The 18,316-nt window shown below is 38.8% G+C and overlaps 2 protein-coding genes across 2 annotated transcripts in view; one reads left to right on the top strand and one right to left on the bottom strand.

The window, feature by feature from the left end:
• LOC134659005 (uncharacterized) overlaps positions 1-18,316 on the top strand; it is a 237,202-nt gene that overhangs the window by 51,371 nt on the left and 167,515 nt on the right. The gene's annotated exons all lie outside the window — the stretch shown is intronic.
• LOC134658962 (uncharacterized) lies at positions 5,035-17,948 on the bottom strand. Its single transcript, XM_063514568.1, has 5 exons — positions 17,846-17,948; positions 16,515-16,621; positions 15,896-16,057; positions 6,602-6,853; positions 5,035-5,232 (listed from the first exon to the last, which is right to left on the bottom strand). The coding sequence occupies exons 1-5, from the start codon at positions 17,946-17,948 to the stop codon at positions 5,035-5,037; spliced, it is 822 nt and encodes a 273-aa protein (XP_063370638.1).

The raw sequence follows: 18,316 nt of genomic DNA, 5'->3' as shown, positions 1-18,316 counted from the left end.
CAGAAACAGAAAATTTAACAATTTACCGTAACATATTTTTTTAACGTTCAAGCAGACGCAAAAGCTAAATAAAGAGTCCTCTACAAAAAAACTTCTTCATAATGGCGCCAACTTTCTTCATTTACAAAACTGAATTATTTATCAAGTACTTAAATAGAGTTAGAATTTTCCGAATTTTGTTAGAACCGAGATACTTAAGTACGAATACCAACATTACCACAGCCTAATGCGGTTAATATGAGGCTTGTATGTGGTAAGTATACAGTTACAGTTCATTAAGCCTGTGAGATGGTGTATATAATCATCTGATACTGTGTACAAATCACAGCTGCGATAGCGAGCTAATGGCAGGCTTGGTTCACTCCGCGATTTCGTCGCGTCGCTACAAGTATACTTACAACATGTATATGCGGTCCACACCAATTTTGCTATACCGCTACGGAACGGACGCCTGCGCTTGCGCCTAGCGGTCATATCTGTCTTAATCGCCCCGTTTTGTTAGAGAGTGAATCTTCTGTACCTAACTTATTAGTACTAGTATTCTGTGCTGATGGGAATGGCAGGTACTGGCGGCCACTTTTAAAATGCATTACTGTTGTTTTATTTAGGTACTTACGTACTTTCTTTATCATATCTTAAATTGTCTATAAAATTAATAAAATTAACTACATTGCCTAAATTATAAACATTGGTTACATTATTCATAGAGCGCAATGCATATGTTGGCGGCCGATCGTAAAATCAGGCAGTCCGTAAAGTTCCTGTGTAATGTTTTGATGATACTAGTTATACATTAAGGGCTGATTTAGACGGCGCGCGAACTCGCATGCGATTTTAGTTACATTGCGGACTGTGGGTTCGTCCAATTCAACCGACCGATCAAAACTTATTCAAAACCCGCAATGTAATGAAACTCGCATGCGAGTTCTCGCATCGTCTAAATGAGTCCTAAACCAATAGATATGTAGGAATTGTAGGATAGGTTCCTTAGGTTGCTTTAGATGCCCGAAGTGTATTTTTGTACGCAAGTACAACATATACGTGACGTTATCTATGAAAAGGGACCTTATTGTCGATAGCGGTCACGCTATTACCTAAGTATTAACGTTGCTATGATATAAATACAATGCCGCGCGACGCTATGCGGCGTAAGCGCCATCGACAATAAGGTCCCTTTTCATAGATAATGCCCCATATAAAAGGGTACTCTAGTGTAGGTGCTGTAAGCTAACCCTGTGCCAATATTTTGCTCGCCACTATCTTTTATTAAAGAGCGTAACGCGTAATAAAATAGAATAAGGATTTTCCTCCACATAAGTACCTAATATTTATTCAAACATTCCGTAGGTATATATTTTAATAATCCGATGTTGCGGGTACCGCGGTTATTCAATTTCTCTGCTTCTTATCTTATCTTTATTTACCTACCAGCATAGACTAGGAATCCTCTAGACGGAGTTTGGAGCAATTATTTCATGAAACCGATGCTGCCAAAAATACTGGGGTGCGGGGGACGAGGTGAGCGAGTCCCGTGCCTGATTGGCACGTTCAAAGACACGGACGTCACACAAAGACACTTTGACTCGAAAATGGAGTAAAACTACCGTATATTTGTGGTAGAGTTAGTATTAGCGCTACTATGCTCAGTCTGGAGGATGTCTTGTCTGTGCCTACCAGCGACTGCGTATAATAGGTTGGAGCTGCATTCGAACCATGACAATCTGATCTTGTTAAGATGTTTATGTACGAGCGAGATACATAGAGGTTGACTGAAGTAGCATCACAAAATTCACAAATACGAAAGCTTCCGAGAAAATACGATGGAAAACAATTTGATTATGCACTACATCTGTACATCAACTTACAGGCGTATTCTGATTGTATTAACAGGTTCTGAATGAAATCTGGATTAGATATGGATGTTTTTAAAATCAGAATTAGTCTTTAACTTTAACCCTATTCCTTTCTATAATCGATTTCGAACTGTAATTCTTATAACAGAGATACGTTTTTGTTTTAAGTACCTACCTATGATGGCAAGTAGCTCGTCGCCGCTACGTATAGCAGCAGAAGTTGCTAAGCGGGCGAGGTGTTCAATATTTCCTCGACACCTCTTATTCTCTTAACAATAAAGTCGCGTCAAGATCATTTTGTACACCTGGCCCGCTTAGCAACTTCTGCTGCTGACTGTACGTAGCGGCAACGAGGTACTTAAAACAAAAACGCATCTATGTTATAAGAACTACGGTTCGAAATTGAATGGCTAGAAAGGAATGGGGTTAAAGTGGCTATCTAATCATTTCACTAACAGGCGTATTCTGATTTTATAAACATCCATATCTAATCCAGATTTAATTCATAACCTGTTAATACAATCAGAATAATGCTTAGCTTAATAATTAGCTTAATGACTAGCTTGGCAACTTCTGCTGCTGACTGTACTAAAGGGTTAACAACATAACGCTACGTGTGCTACGCCGCTACGGCTACGCTACGCCGTAACCGTTTTCGTACAATTCGCGGGCTAAAATAAAGCCCTGCTACGTCGTAGTAAATTGTATTGAGGCCGATTCGAAATATAAAATGTCTACTTCATTTTGTTATTGTTATGATACAGCATACAACATTGACATGGCACGTAGCATCTTGTTCATACGAACTTTAGCGGCATTAAGAAAATAAAATTTTATATTGATCTGTAGGCGTAGTCTACTTATTAAAGCAGAGAAAAGACAGGTAGTCTATTTCGCGGGCGAGATACTGTCGCGGCGCTCTTGTGCTAAGCTGGCTCATTTTCATAAAATACCTAAAAGTTTTTAAGCGAATAATATCAGATATTTTTGATCATCTTGGTCGCTCCGATATATTTGGTGGTGACTGTACCTATGCATAATTAGTTTTAATTATTTCCCCGAGGCTTGCTAATGGAAGATAATTAGTTTTAATTACGTTTAGAGGTTCATTAACATCATTAAGACTTAATTCCGTAATGGTAACTTTAACTTTTGGTTATTAAAGTGTAGGCAGTTTCTGACCCTTTCCGTACAGTATACAATATTTCTGTTAAAATATTTTTTTATTAGAAAGTTTTCATAAAATAGATCGAAAATCATAATAACAAGTCTTTTCACTTTTATTTACCTTTTTTCGAACAAACAAGTAAAATCCATTAAAAATCAAGACACACTCTACGTTCTATAAAGGCGCCGTCACTGTCCGCCATCCCCGCTAAGTAGTACTAAGTGTAAGGCCTGAGTGGACGCTCGAAGCGGAGCGTTCGGCGGGGCGTGTAGCGTGGCGTCGGGCTCACGCGTGATGTGAGCAGCGTGCACTAAGGCCGCTCCTATACGTGCGCATTTGTTTAATATGCACGCCGCACGCCCCGCCCCGCTGCACGCCCAACTCGAGCGTCCACTCAGGCCTTACACTTAGCACGTGCACAACCCGTGCAAGTGTAGTTGTCATGTCAGTCCGAGTGCACATTATTTGTCTGTCTAACCTATCTACTCTTTTAGTAGGAGATATTGATGAAAATGATGAAATATCGACACAAATACCAAACATTCTCATTGTCACACTGAAAATTGAGAAACATTTTCAATTTATGACTCCGTCTGTACAAAATTCCAGAAAAAGAATACATCAGAAGGACCTTCTTAAATATAGGTATACGAGGGGCGTTCAAAATATTCTCGGTATTGATATCTTACAACCTCTTCTAAAATTTCTTTCGTTACTGGCCGCTAAGGTTTATTCATTGACATTAAAAAAAAGTATAATTCGAACCGAGATAGTCTTTTGTTTTTCTGCAATTGCTGAACAAACATGAACATCATGTGCGAATTGACAATGTTAACTAAATTAGAACATCGATGCGTGATAAAATTCTTGACAAAACAGGGTAAAAATCAAAAAACCATAAAAGAGGAAATGGATTGTGTTTACCGTGAGTCTGCTCCTTCTTTATCTACCATTCAAAAGTGGTCAAGCGAGTTTAAACGCGGAAGGGAGAGTATTGAAGATGACCCTAGACCTGGCCGGCCTGTAGTAGCTACTTCACAAGAAAATATTGATAAAGTGGAAAAACTTATATTGGAAGATGGTCGAGTGAAGGTAAAATCTATAGCACAAGTAACCAATCTCTCTATTGGTACCGTACATGATATTATACATGACCATCTTAATATGTCAAAAGTAAGTGCAAGATGGGTTCCGCGAATGCTGACTCGGCTTCAAAAAGACATGCGTGTAGCTTGTTGTTCCGATTTTATTGACCTGTGCGGTGAAAATCCTGATGAGGTGCTGCAAAGAATAGTTACTGGAGATGAAACCTGGGTTCATCATTATGACCCAGAGAGTAAACAAGAGTCCATGCAGTGGCACATTAAGGGTTCAGCTCATCCCAAGAAGTTCAAGGTCATCCCTTCAGCTGGCAAGGTCATGGCCACGATATTTTGGGATTGTGAAGGAGTATTACTAATCGATTATAAAGAAAAAGGTGTAAATATCACAGGACAGTACTACGCTAACATTCTACGTCAATTAAAGGATGTAATTAAAGAAAAGAGGCGAGGAAAGTTAACCAAAGGTATTCTGCTTCTGCATGACAACGCCCCCGTCCATACTGCTCATATTGCCAAGGCAGCTATTGTTGAATGTGGGTTTAAAACTGTTACTCACCCACCGTATAGTCCGGACTTAGCCCCCAGCGACTTCTTTTTGCTCCCCAATCTTAAAAAGGATCTGCGTGGAAATAAATTTTCTGACGATGAAGCATTGAAGGCGGCAGTGGAGGAGCATTTTTACACGAAAGATAAAAAATATTTTTACGAGGGATTAAAAAAAATAATTGATCGATCTTTTAAGTGTATGAACATAGGGGGGGAGTATATTGAAAAATAAAAATATCAAACTTTTCGTACTTGTTTGTTTTCATTCTCATACCGAGAATATTTTGAACACCCCTCGTACTTAACCTACTTAAGCACAGCTATTTTCATTGTTACATTTTATGTCAAAACTGTGATAGAAACCTTACTGTAAGACACACCCTACGCTCAGTAACGGCGCCGCGCTCATCCCGCCGTCGCCATCCGCCATTCCCGCTAAGTATTTAGCACGTGCACAGTCCGTGCAAGCGCAGTTGTCCGTGAGCGTGCAGAGCCCTCGGGCTGTGGCGATGGCCTCCCATTTGAACTGCTCGTTGAGATTGCCGCTCCGGCTTAGGAGGTTCTGTTAACAATTGAGATTGTTTTATATTTATTCGGAATAGATTCCAGGCCCCGTAGACAACATGCCAATCCCTAACGCTACGTAGCGAAAAAAACGCTGTCACTGTCACACTAATATGGAAGGGTGATAGAGAGACACAAAGAGATTCGATAGCGAAGCGCTAGCGATCGTAACATTGGCTAGGCCAGCTTAGGGCTGCCATCTCTAAATTCGCCGAACACGGACATAGACTTAAAAAACTCGGGACATTTGGCGTAAATCGCATTTTCTCCCCGGACGTGTTCGAAGATAATGTTATTAAAAAAACAATCGTTTTTTTTCATTCTAAAAAGTTCCGGGACACTTTTTGAAAACCTCCCCGGGCGGCCCCCGGACGGCCTCCAAACTAGGACAAATCCGGGGAAACCCGGACGGACGGCAGCCCTAGGCCAGCTGAATGCCTTTGGGTTGGGAGTTTAAGGACATCAAAATGGGAACCATGCTCGTTTCCCAGAACGTGCAGAATGTGGAATGAGTTGCCTCCTTTGCACTAGGACATGGGATTCTTCAAGAAGCGGGTAGGGTTTTCAAGGGTCGGCAACGCTTAAGTGGCTCCTTTGATGGACGACGATGGCCGCTTCCCATCAGGCGACTCGTCTGCTCGTTTGCTGACTATCACATAATATCCGGCTCACGCTTTACTGCACATTTCTAATAGGTTTTCCACAGTGATCTATAGGTAAAGACCTATTTTCTGTATTTTTTTCAAAATTTTTGACCCAGAAGTTTTGGACTTTTCCTATATTCTTAAATTACTTCTAAACTATTTATCTTAAAATTATAAAAAATATATATTTCAGATTCTCATATGAGACTTTCATATGATATATAACACGATATAGTTTGCAAACTTTGTTTTTTAACTGTCTCATTCACCCCCCAAAAGTGCCCCCTATGTTTAAAATTCATTTAATTACATTACACGTCTGTCTTTGGGTCACAGACTTACATATGTGTACCAAATTTCATCGTAATTGGTTCAGCAGTTTCGGAGGAAATAGTCTGTGACAGACGGACAGCTAGACACACGAGTGATCCTATAAGTGTAAGGCCTGAGTGGACGCTCGGAGCGGAGCGTTCGGCGGGGCGTGCAGCGTGGCGTCGGGCTCCCAAGGGATTTGAGCAGCGTGCACTAAGGCCGCCACTATACGTTTGCATTTGTTTGACATGCACGCCGCACGCCCCGCCCCGCTGCACGCCCAACATGAGCGTCCACTCAGGCCTTACACTAAGGGTTCCGGTTTTTCGTCTTTTGGTACGGAACCCTAAAAAAACATGCATTTTTGCATCTCGAGTTCTCTGTTCTTGGTGACTAGTTTTATATCCTCACCTGCATCACCTCAACGTCACTCGCCCTCCACATATCCAGGTCCCTCAATTGCTGCACCTCCTTGGCACTCCTGAGGTTCTTCTTCTTCGTCAGACAGTAGACCGACAGGTCTTCGCTAGGCGCTAGGGAGGTTTCATCAAACTGTATGGAGTTAGCGTCGCAGGAGGTAGCGTCATCGTCTATGGGGAGAGTGTCGTCGTGATCGATGGATGATTGGTTGGTTAGGTGCTGGTAGTTCATCTGTGGACAATTAGATACATGTTAGATGGAGGATTGGTTGGTTAGGTTAGGTGTTGGAAGTTCTGTGGACAATTAGATAAATGTTACGCCTCGGCCGTGAATAACTTTTCTTAACCATGTTTATTGCTCAAAAGATGACATTAAACCAAAATAGAACGGCTTGATGCCATAGGGCAGCTGCTTTTCACCACAGATAATCCGATGTTCGATATCGGATCATTTGGACAGGACCTTGAGCCTTAAGAGACTAAAGTAAGAAAAGGTGATACAAATCCGGGGTGAAAATGCGATTGTTGAAAGTTTTTATTAAGTCTTTACATGGACAGAGCCACGGGCGAGGGCTAGTTATAATATAAATCGCCGCGCGTATATAATTTGGGACTGTATTCTGCAAATACGATGGAAAGCCAGCAGACTTGTTGAATAATTAATGTAGGTATTAATTTCTGGAGAAACTGTCCACCAACTAATCGAGAGAATCTTAACATAAGATGAAGAATGTAAATTGTAAGCAAATCTTCTGGGATTTAAACTTTACTGGAAGAAATTATTCTAGAGTTTGTGCGGAAAAAGAAGAGTCCTGGAATGTACGGGGCTCAATACATTCCACGACTCTTCTCTTTCCGAACAGACTCTATATCCATAAATTCAATATAATTAGTGATTGTTCTAACTCATGATTTCCAATAAAAAATATATATTCTATAGACATCAATTGCGTGTGTGTTTATTTACTAATTAACGTCTGAAAGTGAAATGGGAAAACTGTTGGACCTTATTATAACACTACTATGATAATACTATTACTTAGGTATTCTGTGACACTATTTAAACGTATGTATACACTAGCGACCCGCCCCGGCTTCGCACGGGTTAACAAATTATACATAAACCTTCATCTTGAATCACTCATCTATTAAAAAAAACCGCATCAAAATCGGTTGCGTAGTTTTAAAGATCTAAGATTCTAAGCTAAGAGAGAGAGGGCGCTGGTGTCGCTCCACCATGACGTCTTGTAATTGCGCTCGCGATATTTATACCAAAAAAAATGTTTAATCGTGTTAAAAGTGCCCAAACATACGACTATTTGATCGAGGAGGAAAAAGTGATGGACACGAACAAAAATTTCAGTGCTAGTGTGCTAATTAAAGGTGATACGGACAAAAACAAGGAAGACAAAGACAAACGCACAAAAATTTTAAACACGAACATTACGGACAAGTTTAACGGCGTAAAACGAACTTTACCAGCACCACAACGCGGACACAAACAAAAACTCAGTGCTAGTGTATTAAGTGAAAAACCAGTGGAGACAACAAGAAAACAAAGGATAATTTCGAAAAACTCCATCGTCGGCCCTAATTAAAATTTTACAAGATCTACCCACAACTAAAAACAACATCTCTGCACTGCAGCCGACCCGGACAATGAAACATCGATTGACATAGTGAAATTTAGAAGAATTTAAAACTACGAAACTAATTAATTTTACATTTTAACGAATAATGACAAATTTTTAGAATATAATTATATGACCATAGAAAGTGAAATACAACGCCATCTGTCTGCAACTACGAAGATACAAATTCCCGGCTCAATCAAAATCACAGCTAATAAGTTATACCGGGCAGCGCCATCTGTTGTACCCATGACAACTCATTACTCCGTCGGCAAAACAGAGGTAACACATACCTAGCAGCGCCACTGTTTTCAACACTACACACCGACTCTGTCGGCAAAACAGAGCAAAGAAGACGTAAACAGATTTGACAGATCTCAACCATGGAGGAAATGAAAGAACTGCTTAAGTCGATACAAGAACACCAGTTTAAACAAAGTGAAGAAATGAAGTCTCTGGGTGACACTATTGCGAAACAAGTTTTAGACAAACTAGATGCAAGACTAGGTTTAATCGAACAAAAACAAACTAATCTGGAAAACAAATTGGAACTTCAAGAGAACCAAATTGAACAAATAGAACGCCGGCTGAGACAGAGAAATATTGTTCTGTTTGGCCTAGAAGAGAAAGAAAGAAGCTATTTTGACTTGGAAACAATTGTGTTACGAACTATAAATAATACGATGCAAGTGCAGTGCTACGAAACAGACATAGAATCCGTTAGAAGACTTGGTAAGAAAGGAAACAACGTCAGACCTGTTATCATCACATTCACTACACTTGGAAGAAAAATACAAGTTTTGCAAAAGAAGAAAAACTTAGAAGGTACGAACTACTACATTAAAGAAGACTTCACAAGAAAAGTACTTGAAAAGAGAAAAGAACTCCAAGAAGAGGCCAAAAAAGAGCGAGACAGGGGCAACAAGGCAATAATTAGGCAAGACAAGCTTATAATATCAAAAAATAAAAACATATCAAGCCAAAACAGTGAGCAATACATCAACTATAGCCAGAAGAAAAGAAATATCAACACAATATACTCGCCTCCACATCATCAGACTCTAGACAAGGAAAACATCCCGGTTACACCAGTTAATCCACGAGCACCAAAGAAAAATAAATACATAATTACAGACTATATGACGGCACCCATTGGCACCACTGGAACTTCAGCCAATGTACCAAATACTACATCAGTGCTAAAACCACAAACACCAGTGAATCAAAATCAACATCAACATAATAGTGAACCAAAAAACGCGTGACAAGAACCCCTCTCCGCCTCCCACCACGGCTGGTCACCGAGGGAGAGCTAGACCACCACCCTCCAAGGACACCCACTCAATCAACAAGAGCGAGCACATCCCTTCTTCAAGGTAATACCTCCGAACTGTCTTCTAAGCAAGCAACCGGAAATAAAGAGAATGTACTGCATATAGGAACATACAATGTTAGGACTCTTAGATCTCATGAGAGGCTACTAGAACTTTCTGAAGCTCTAAAATTAATAAATTATGATATTATTGGCCTATCTGAAGTCAGGCGACTAGGAACAGAAATTGAAGAACACAACAATTTTATTCTATGCTACACAGGCCAGACACAAGGACTACACGGAGTAGGATTCATAATTAAAAAAAAAATTGAAACGCAACATAGTGAGTTTTCAAGGATTTTCAGAGAGGGTTGCCTTATTAAAAATAATGATTAACAATTTCCATCTTTCTATTATACAGGTATATGCCCCAACTGAAAAAGCCACAGACGAACAAGTGAAGAATTTCTATGAAATAGTTGAAAGAGCATACCAACAGGCAGATAAAAACGTCATAATAATGGGCGATTTCAATGCTAAGGTCGGACAACCGAAACCAGAAGAGCATAGGATCACAGGTAAACATGGTTACGGCTCACGAAACCAGCGAGGTGAATTATTGATAGATTACTGCCTTGAGAAAAACCTAGCCATCATGAACACATATTTCATGAAAAAATCTAATCGAAAATGGACATGGATCGCACCAAATGGAAGGACGAAAAACGAGGTTGACTTTATTCTCACAAACCAAAAACAAAGTATAACCAATATTGAAATTATCAACAAAATTGAATTTTCGTCAGACCATAGACTAGTGCGTGCAACATGGTTACTGAAACAGCCGAAAAAAAGCCGACACAACTTCAGAAATAAGACCACAAAAAGCTTGCAGACAGATATTGAAAAAAATGATTTCTTGAAACGCCTCGAAGAAGAAAGACAACCACTTATGACTTTGGCGCCGGACGAATTAACACAATCATATCATGACAAGCTAATCAATTGCATCCAGACAAGTTTGAACTATTCACAAAAGAATAACCACAACACACAGAAAGGCATATTATCTAACACCACAATAGTAGTTTATGCAACAGTGATATAATAAGGGTTCTTAAAATTCAAGGGTCGAAGTTACAAAACGAGACGTAGTCGAGTTTTGTAAAAAAAGACCCGAGAATTTTAAGAACCAATTATGAGCTGTTGCATACATTACTTTTTCTATGACAGCTGCAGCAAAAAAAAAAAAAAAAAAAAAAAAAAAAAAAAAAAAAAGTTTTTATTAAAAAAAAAGAGTTATTATTAAAAAAAAAGAGTTATTATTAAAAAAAAAAGAGTTATTATTAAAAAAAAGAGTTATTATTTAAAAAAAATTGAGTTATTATTAAAAAAAAAAAGAGTTATTATTGTAAATGAAAACATACCTCTTTCAATCAAGATGATCGGAACTTGTATCTTTAAAAAAAATAAAGCAGTTGTATTATACTCATAAGATGACTGCTAGCAGTCATCTTATGAGCCTATAGACAAAGCATTCAAATGACATTGCTTTAGATATCACTGTCAGTCATTTAATTGACACATTTAAGTGCTGGAGTAGAAAAAGCAACTAATAGCAAAGCGAACGGAACTCCAAAATATAAGACCCAAAACAAAAGAAATTAAATCAAAGTTGAGTGACATTTACAAAATAGTAAGTAAAAGTATAAAAGAAGACTATAAAAAGCACAGAGAGTCCAAAATTGAAAACCACATCTACACTGACGGAAGTGTGAAAAAAGCCTACAAAGAACTCAGAACACATAAGAACTGGATCCCGGAGTTGCAAATTTCAGATAACAATACTGCACTATCTCGAAATCAGATACTTGAAACTGCTACAACCTATTACAGGAAGTTATACAGTAGTCAAGAGCAAGAACCACCAAAAACAGACCTTCCAAGCATAAGTGAAGTCCCAGTAATAGATGAAATAGTTATAATGAGACGTATTAAAAACTTAAAAACTGGAAAAAGTCCTGGGCCGGATAACATTACAAATGAAATATTAAAAACTGCTGCTCCCTTATTAGCGACACCCTTGGCACATTTATTTAATCTCATCCTAAAAACAGGAACAGCACCCAAACAATGGACGCAGTCAAATATAATACTTTTGTATAAAAAAGGAAACCCAATGGACATAGGAAACTACAGGCCCATCAGTCTAATGTCATGCACATACAAACTATTTTCTTCAATCATACTATCCCGAATAAGCGAAGCAATTGACAGGTGCCAACCATGCGAACAAGCTGGATTTAGGAGCGGGTACTCAACCATGGACCATATCCACACACTGGAGCAGGTAATAGAAAAATATCAAGAATACCGAAGACCGTTGTACACAGCATTCATTGATTACGCTAAAGCGTTCGACACTATATCACATTCCTCTATATGGGACGCTCTGAACCAGTGCAATGTACATCCAACATACATAAGAATAATAAGACACATTTATGAAAATTGCACCAGTAGAGTTCAATTAGACAAACTAGGACCAGACATACAAATAGACAGAGGCGTCAGGCAGGGTGACCCGCTGTCTCCAAAATTATTCTTAGCGGTACTCGAATCAGTAATCAATAGTCTCAACTGGAACAATATAGGAATATACATGAATGGTAAGTATCTGAACCATCTGCGTTTCGCGGACGATATCATATTAATGACAGAACACTGCGCCCAGCTAGAATACATGATACAAACTCTACATGAAGCTAGTGCAAAAGTCGGCCTAAGAATGAACTTTCAAAAAACAAAACTTATGACCAATAGCACTCAAAAGGACATAACCGTCGATGGAACGCTACTAGAGTACGTAGACAGCTATATTTACCTGGGTAAGCAGATATCATTCAGTAGTCAACGAAACGAAGAAGAAGTAGACCGACGAGTAAAAATAGCTTGGAATAAATACTGGAGCCTAAAGGAAATCCTGAAAAGTAATATGAATATGAAAATCAAGAAAAAAGTTATGGATATATGTATTTTACCTTCACTGACTTATGCAAGTCAAACCTGGCTGTTCACTGCAAAAATTAAATCAAAAATAACTACATGCCAGAGAGCGATGGAGAGAAGCCTGCTAAACATAAAAAGAGTTCAAAAAATACCACATATAAATATAAGAGCTGTAACAAAACTAATAGACGCTCTCGAACACGCCAAAACACAAAAATGGAGATGGGCTGGACATGTTGCCAGGCTGTCAGACTCGCGCTGGACCTTGAAAGCTACCACCTGGAAAGGACCTGCAGGCAAACGACGCTCCGGGAAACCTAACAGCCGTTGGACTGATGACATAAATAAAACAGCCGGTATAAACTGGAAAGATATAGCTACAAACAGGGATAGATGGAAGTCCTTGGAGGAGGCCTTCACCCGATGAGGGGTTCTTGTCCACCACAAATAATTAATACTTTGTATATTTATAATATGTGAAAATTGACTTAACAATAACAATAAATAATTCTAATTGACATTATACCTAAAATAAATACTTATAAATAAATGCTAACTTATACTGTTGTAATGAAATGAGTGTAACAAATTGGACTTGAAATAAAAGGCTTTTTTATTTTATTTTTATTTTATTTTATTAAGATTCTAAGCATACATGAAGGGTCCACGGAAAGAACATGTCTAGTCACATTTTTCGAAAAATGAGATTTTTATCTCAAAATGAAGAGCTCTTAATGAACTATTAGTTATATCTTTTTCACCTCAGCAGCTCGAACAAGGGTATTTTGCTACTTAAAAACAGTGAGCAAAATCGCATTTTGCTCACTGAGTGAGACAAAATGAGCAAAATGCGATTTTGCTCACTCAGTGAGCAAAATGCGATTTTGCTCACTGTTTTAAAGTAGCAAAGTAGGGTTCGAGCTGCTGAGGTGAAAACTTAATTGTTGGTATATCTTAAGAAAACATGAGTGAATAGAGGTAAGTGATGAAGAAGGAATATATTTTTCGGGTTCTCTAATATGTTCTCACTGCTGAGGTGAAAAGTTTTGAGAACTACACGAGATCAAAGTTATTTACATCTCGTGCGCTTTTGAGTCCCTTACTACGCTCAAGATTCTAAATTAGATTCACTCGCTACGCTCGTGAATCTAGTATAGAATCTTTCGCTTGCATGGGACTCAAAATAAGCACTCGAAGAAATATCAAACTTTGATCTCTTGTTGTACAAATAACTATTGCTACCACTGTATAATAAATGTAACACAACTTTATTTTTAGTTAAATAATACCTGGTCACGGAATTACCATACGTTTTGACATTGTTCCAAATTTTAGAACCGCGATTACTGTGTCACTAGTGTGACTAGACATGTTCTTTCCGTGGACCCTTGACATAGGGACAGACAGCGGGAAGCGACTTTGTTTTAATACCTACCTACTATGTAGTGATTGATACTAGTGATGTATCCTTACCAGTGGATCCTCTGTAACACTGCTATGGCTAATTCGTCTGGTAGGCGTAGGTTTTTCTGAAACGATCTGAAAAAAAAAAATCATAGTTATAATCATAATTCAGTTCAAATTCGGAAGTACCGTAAAATGGGGTGAGTAGGGTTCGCGGGGAGAGTTGGGTTATGAATGGGGAGAGAAGGGATGAAAGGGGGGGGGTGAGATGGAATTTTAGGGCTACTGCTACAAAAATACTGTATTCCAATTTAAAATGGAGCTATAGAATACGCTCATAATAAAAAAAAATCGATCCAACAATCTTCCAAAATCACCTTTGTATGAAATCCCATCTCGCCCCAATTACGAGGGACTACGGGGTGAGGTGGGATTTCCTGTTTATCGTCAAAGTTATGAAATGGAACTACCCAAAATAAAATAAAAACTAAAATACAAACGTCCGGAACACTTATTACGATATACAATACACCATTCAGTTTGCATATGTAAAAATAAAATGTTATCGAGGTTTGAATGTTAGTTTTACCCCTACTCACCCCATTTTACGGTACATAAAATGCCACGTTTTAGCCAGCTTGATAACTCTGCTTATACATTTTTAATCGATTTTTAATTATGTTCAGCTGACAAAATTACCCTGTATAACAATCCGCCAACGAAGTTCCCCGAAGTTTATAGAAGCTTTTAAAGTAATTGGGCCGGAAAATTTCGGCGTAAATTCGTTATAAGGTTATAAGCAATACGTTTAGGGTTATTTCATAAATAAAGCACTGTGTTAGTGGGGAAGGGAACTTTTGAAATTAGATAGGGTAGCCCGGGAGACTTACCCAGATTGGAGACTTGAACCATTGGATAAACGAATCAAACAAATTGCCTAGAAATATTATTATTTTGTTTGCATGCATGATGTGTTATGTTATGATAGAATAGGTATCGTTACGTGATATCGGAATGCTGATAAAATAAATATTTTTTTGAATAAAATGTCACTCTTTTGAATAAAATGTTATTTAATAAATAATCTTCTCAACTGGACAAGTATCCGAACGATCTCGCCGTAACATTTCCTTTTCAATCGCTTTTTGTTTACTAAATTGTACTTTTTTGACACAGTATATCTCAGTAAATAAAGATCCTAGGGATAGTTATGTATTAACAGTATAAGTGTTTTGGCATATCTAGAGCTATAAACGTATACATACTTACTTGTGTTTTTTTAAGGAATAAAGAATAAAGTAGCCATAATGTGCCACTACCAAACCTTTTAAGTACTTATAAAACTTTACAAACTCCGTTTCATTTCACGGAACCCACATAAATAATAAACGACCCGATGAACTGGATATCGGATAACACGGGAACTTCCAACACCGTTCGCAGGAAATTTATGGGAAAAGGAAAGTCGAGCGATTTATTAAAAAACTTTAAAAGGAATCGAAGTATTGTTAAGTGCTGTCCTTGTAGGTTTGCCAAGCATTTAAAAGGCAGTGTCAAGTTTACTTTATAGTGTTTACATTGTTTTTGATGTCCGACCGAAACAGGATTTTTGGCCGAAACCGACCGAAAGTTCAGTTTTTTCTAGTTTCGGCCGAAATCGAACCTTCGGCCGGAACATGATTGTTAATGTCGAAATCTGCCGAAACCAAACCAATAGTTTGGCCGGACACTACCGCAAATGGCGCAAATACAGTTTCGGCTCGGCTGAACGGTTCGGCTGTCTAGCTGAAATCGAACCTTTTTTTTATTGTAAACATTTTTTAATGCCGAAACTAGTTTTGTGGTGTAAAGGATAAATCTTGCGACTATCGTGTGATTGTTTATGCTGCTATGCGATTGTCGTGCGTAATTACAATGAACTTAGTACGTCATCATCGTCGCTCTCGAGTCTCGACATCGTCGGTGTACTGTGTGAGTAAAAATCTGCATCTAGACTCTTCCTTTTCGTGCGACTGTCGTCCGATTTTCGTGCGACTAACGTGCGATTGTTATGAAAGTATACCCTCACGTCTTCATCATCGCTGTCGAGCTGCAATACCGATATGTCTGGTGAGTAGAAATCTGCATCTGCTCTTTAGTGTTGTGTGCGAGTAACGTGCGACTGTAGCGCGACTGCCGTGCGATTATCGTGCGATTGTTGTGAAACTATATCTATATACTCACGTCTCCATCATCGCTGTCGAGCTGCAAAATCGATATGTCTGTTGAGTAGAAATCTGCATCTGCACTTTGTCCTTTACTCGTCTATTTAGTGTTGTCTGCGACTATCGTGCGACTGTAGTGCGACTGTCGTGCGATTGTCGTGCGATTATCGTGCGATCGTTGTGAAACTATATACCTACTCACGTCTTCACCGTTACTGTCGAGATGCAACACCGATATGTCTTGATTTAGTGGTGTCTGTGACTATATCGTGCGACTATCGTGCGACTGTCGTGCGATTATCGTGCGACTATCGTGCGATTGTTGTGAAACTATATACTCACGTCTTCGTCGTCGCTGTCGAGATGCAACACCGATATGTCTGGTGAGTAGAAATCTGCATCTGCACTTTGTCCTTTACTCGTCGATGGGATTGGTGAGCCGGGGGTTGCTGTTGAAAAAGGATCCATTACAAGAAGGAATTAAGTTTTTGGCAAAAATATCATTTTTGGTACAATCTTTTATCGCTGACTGTACTTTTCTTACGACAGACAACTAATACTCATCGAGGCAATTCTAAAAATCCCTGTAACACAGTAGGTTGCGTTGTCCTGTAGGTTGCGTTGTTTCATCACAGAGTTCCTATGGCCACCTCCTGTCTCCATCATCAGATCAGCTCGATGGTACCTACCATAATATTGCATTGTCACCCGACTTATATGTAGATATGCAAATTTTCAGCTTCATTGGAAGTCGGAAAGTGGGTCAAATTTAGCTTACAAGATTTAACCCGTACAACATAACTACTTTTCTATGACAGATGACAGGATCACGTGATGATTTCCATAGAAGTCGAAGCTCCAGAAGCTCCGGCACGGACACGGCCCGGTCTAACGTTCATCCTTTATCCAAATGTGACTATAAATTATTAAAAAATAAAAACTTCTTGGCGGGGGCACTACCGTGCCGTACGTAAATTTAAAGTCGTCAATTACCTAATGGCTTTATCCTTAAACGTGTTTCAAATATCAAAATTATCATCGGATTAAGGAGTCCTCTCCTCTGATGCGCGGGTTCGTACCTGTTGCAAAGGTTGGCCATCGCTATTCAACGTCGCAACGCGGCCACGCGGCCAGTGTGATGGGCACCTTTGCACCCGGTACAGCTCGCGGAGGTCTTTTTGATTAGTTTGTTTGGTAGTCTATTAATTAATTTACAAAATACGTCGAGTTATTTCCGAGACAGACTTCTATTTATTATTACACACTTCTTACACACTTTTATTTAGCTTATCGGCATTGACCACTTGTTTGGACTGGGCTGATGAATGATGCTACGTAATTTGAGGGACAAAGCCTTTGCTCTGGCAATAAATATAACCCGGTAGACTACATTAGATGAGTTCTTAAAATGATTTGTTAGCGATTACCTATTTTGTGTTAAGGTATTTTCTTGATTAATTTCTTTGTTTTTGTTACTTTGGAGTCTCAGTAAATACCTATGTTTTTTTTAGAATATACCATTATTTTCTTTATAACATACTAGAATCCGAACGCTTCGCCAGTCCGTACAGGGGGGTGTTTTTTTGAAGTTCGGATTATCGAGGCTCGAGGCGAGACGCGAGGTATTGTATTGTATTTTTGACGGTTTGTTCTAGTTCATTGTTAGTAGGTACCTAGTTCAGAGCTGGTGCTGTCCTGAAGTAGGTTCTCGGTAGAAGGCTGCTCCTGTTGATCCCGACTCCTCGTTTTGAACAGCCCGAATTTAACTGGCGCCATCTCTTACCTATAAACAACAGATCTTCGATTATCTTTGCCAAAAATAAAAAAACAGTATACTGTTCCTATTATTTAATTAACTGTAAGTAATTTGTTTTATATTTTAATTGTCATTTATTTAATCAGTTAGTTCTTTGCTCCTAAAAGGAGCAAAAGATATTATTTTATTATTACGAATAAATAAATAAAACGTTTATTTTTTTTATTTGCGGTTACATTTTAGAAAATTAAGTACCGTAGGTTTCGCGGAGAGAGGTGGGTTATGAATGGGGAGAGAAGGTTTGAGAGGGGGGTGAGAAGGGAGTTTAAGCCTACTGCTACAAAAATAATGTATTCCAATTTAAAATGGAGCTATAGTAATACGCATA

This window comes from Cydia amplana, chromosome 24, assembly GCF_948474715.1.
Source record: "Cydia amplana chromosome 24, ilCydAmpl1.1, whole genome shotgun sequence".
Lineage (NCBI taxonomy): Eukaryota > Metazoa > Arthropoda > Insecta > Lepidoptera > Tortricidae > Cydia > Cydia amplana.
Note: the sequence above shows the minus strand (reverse complement) of the source record. Positions and strands in the feature narration are given on the sequence as shown.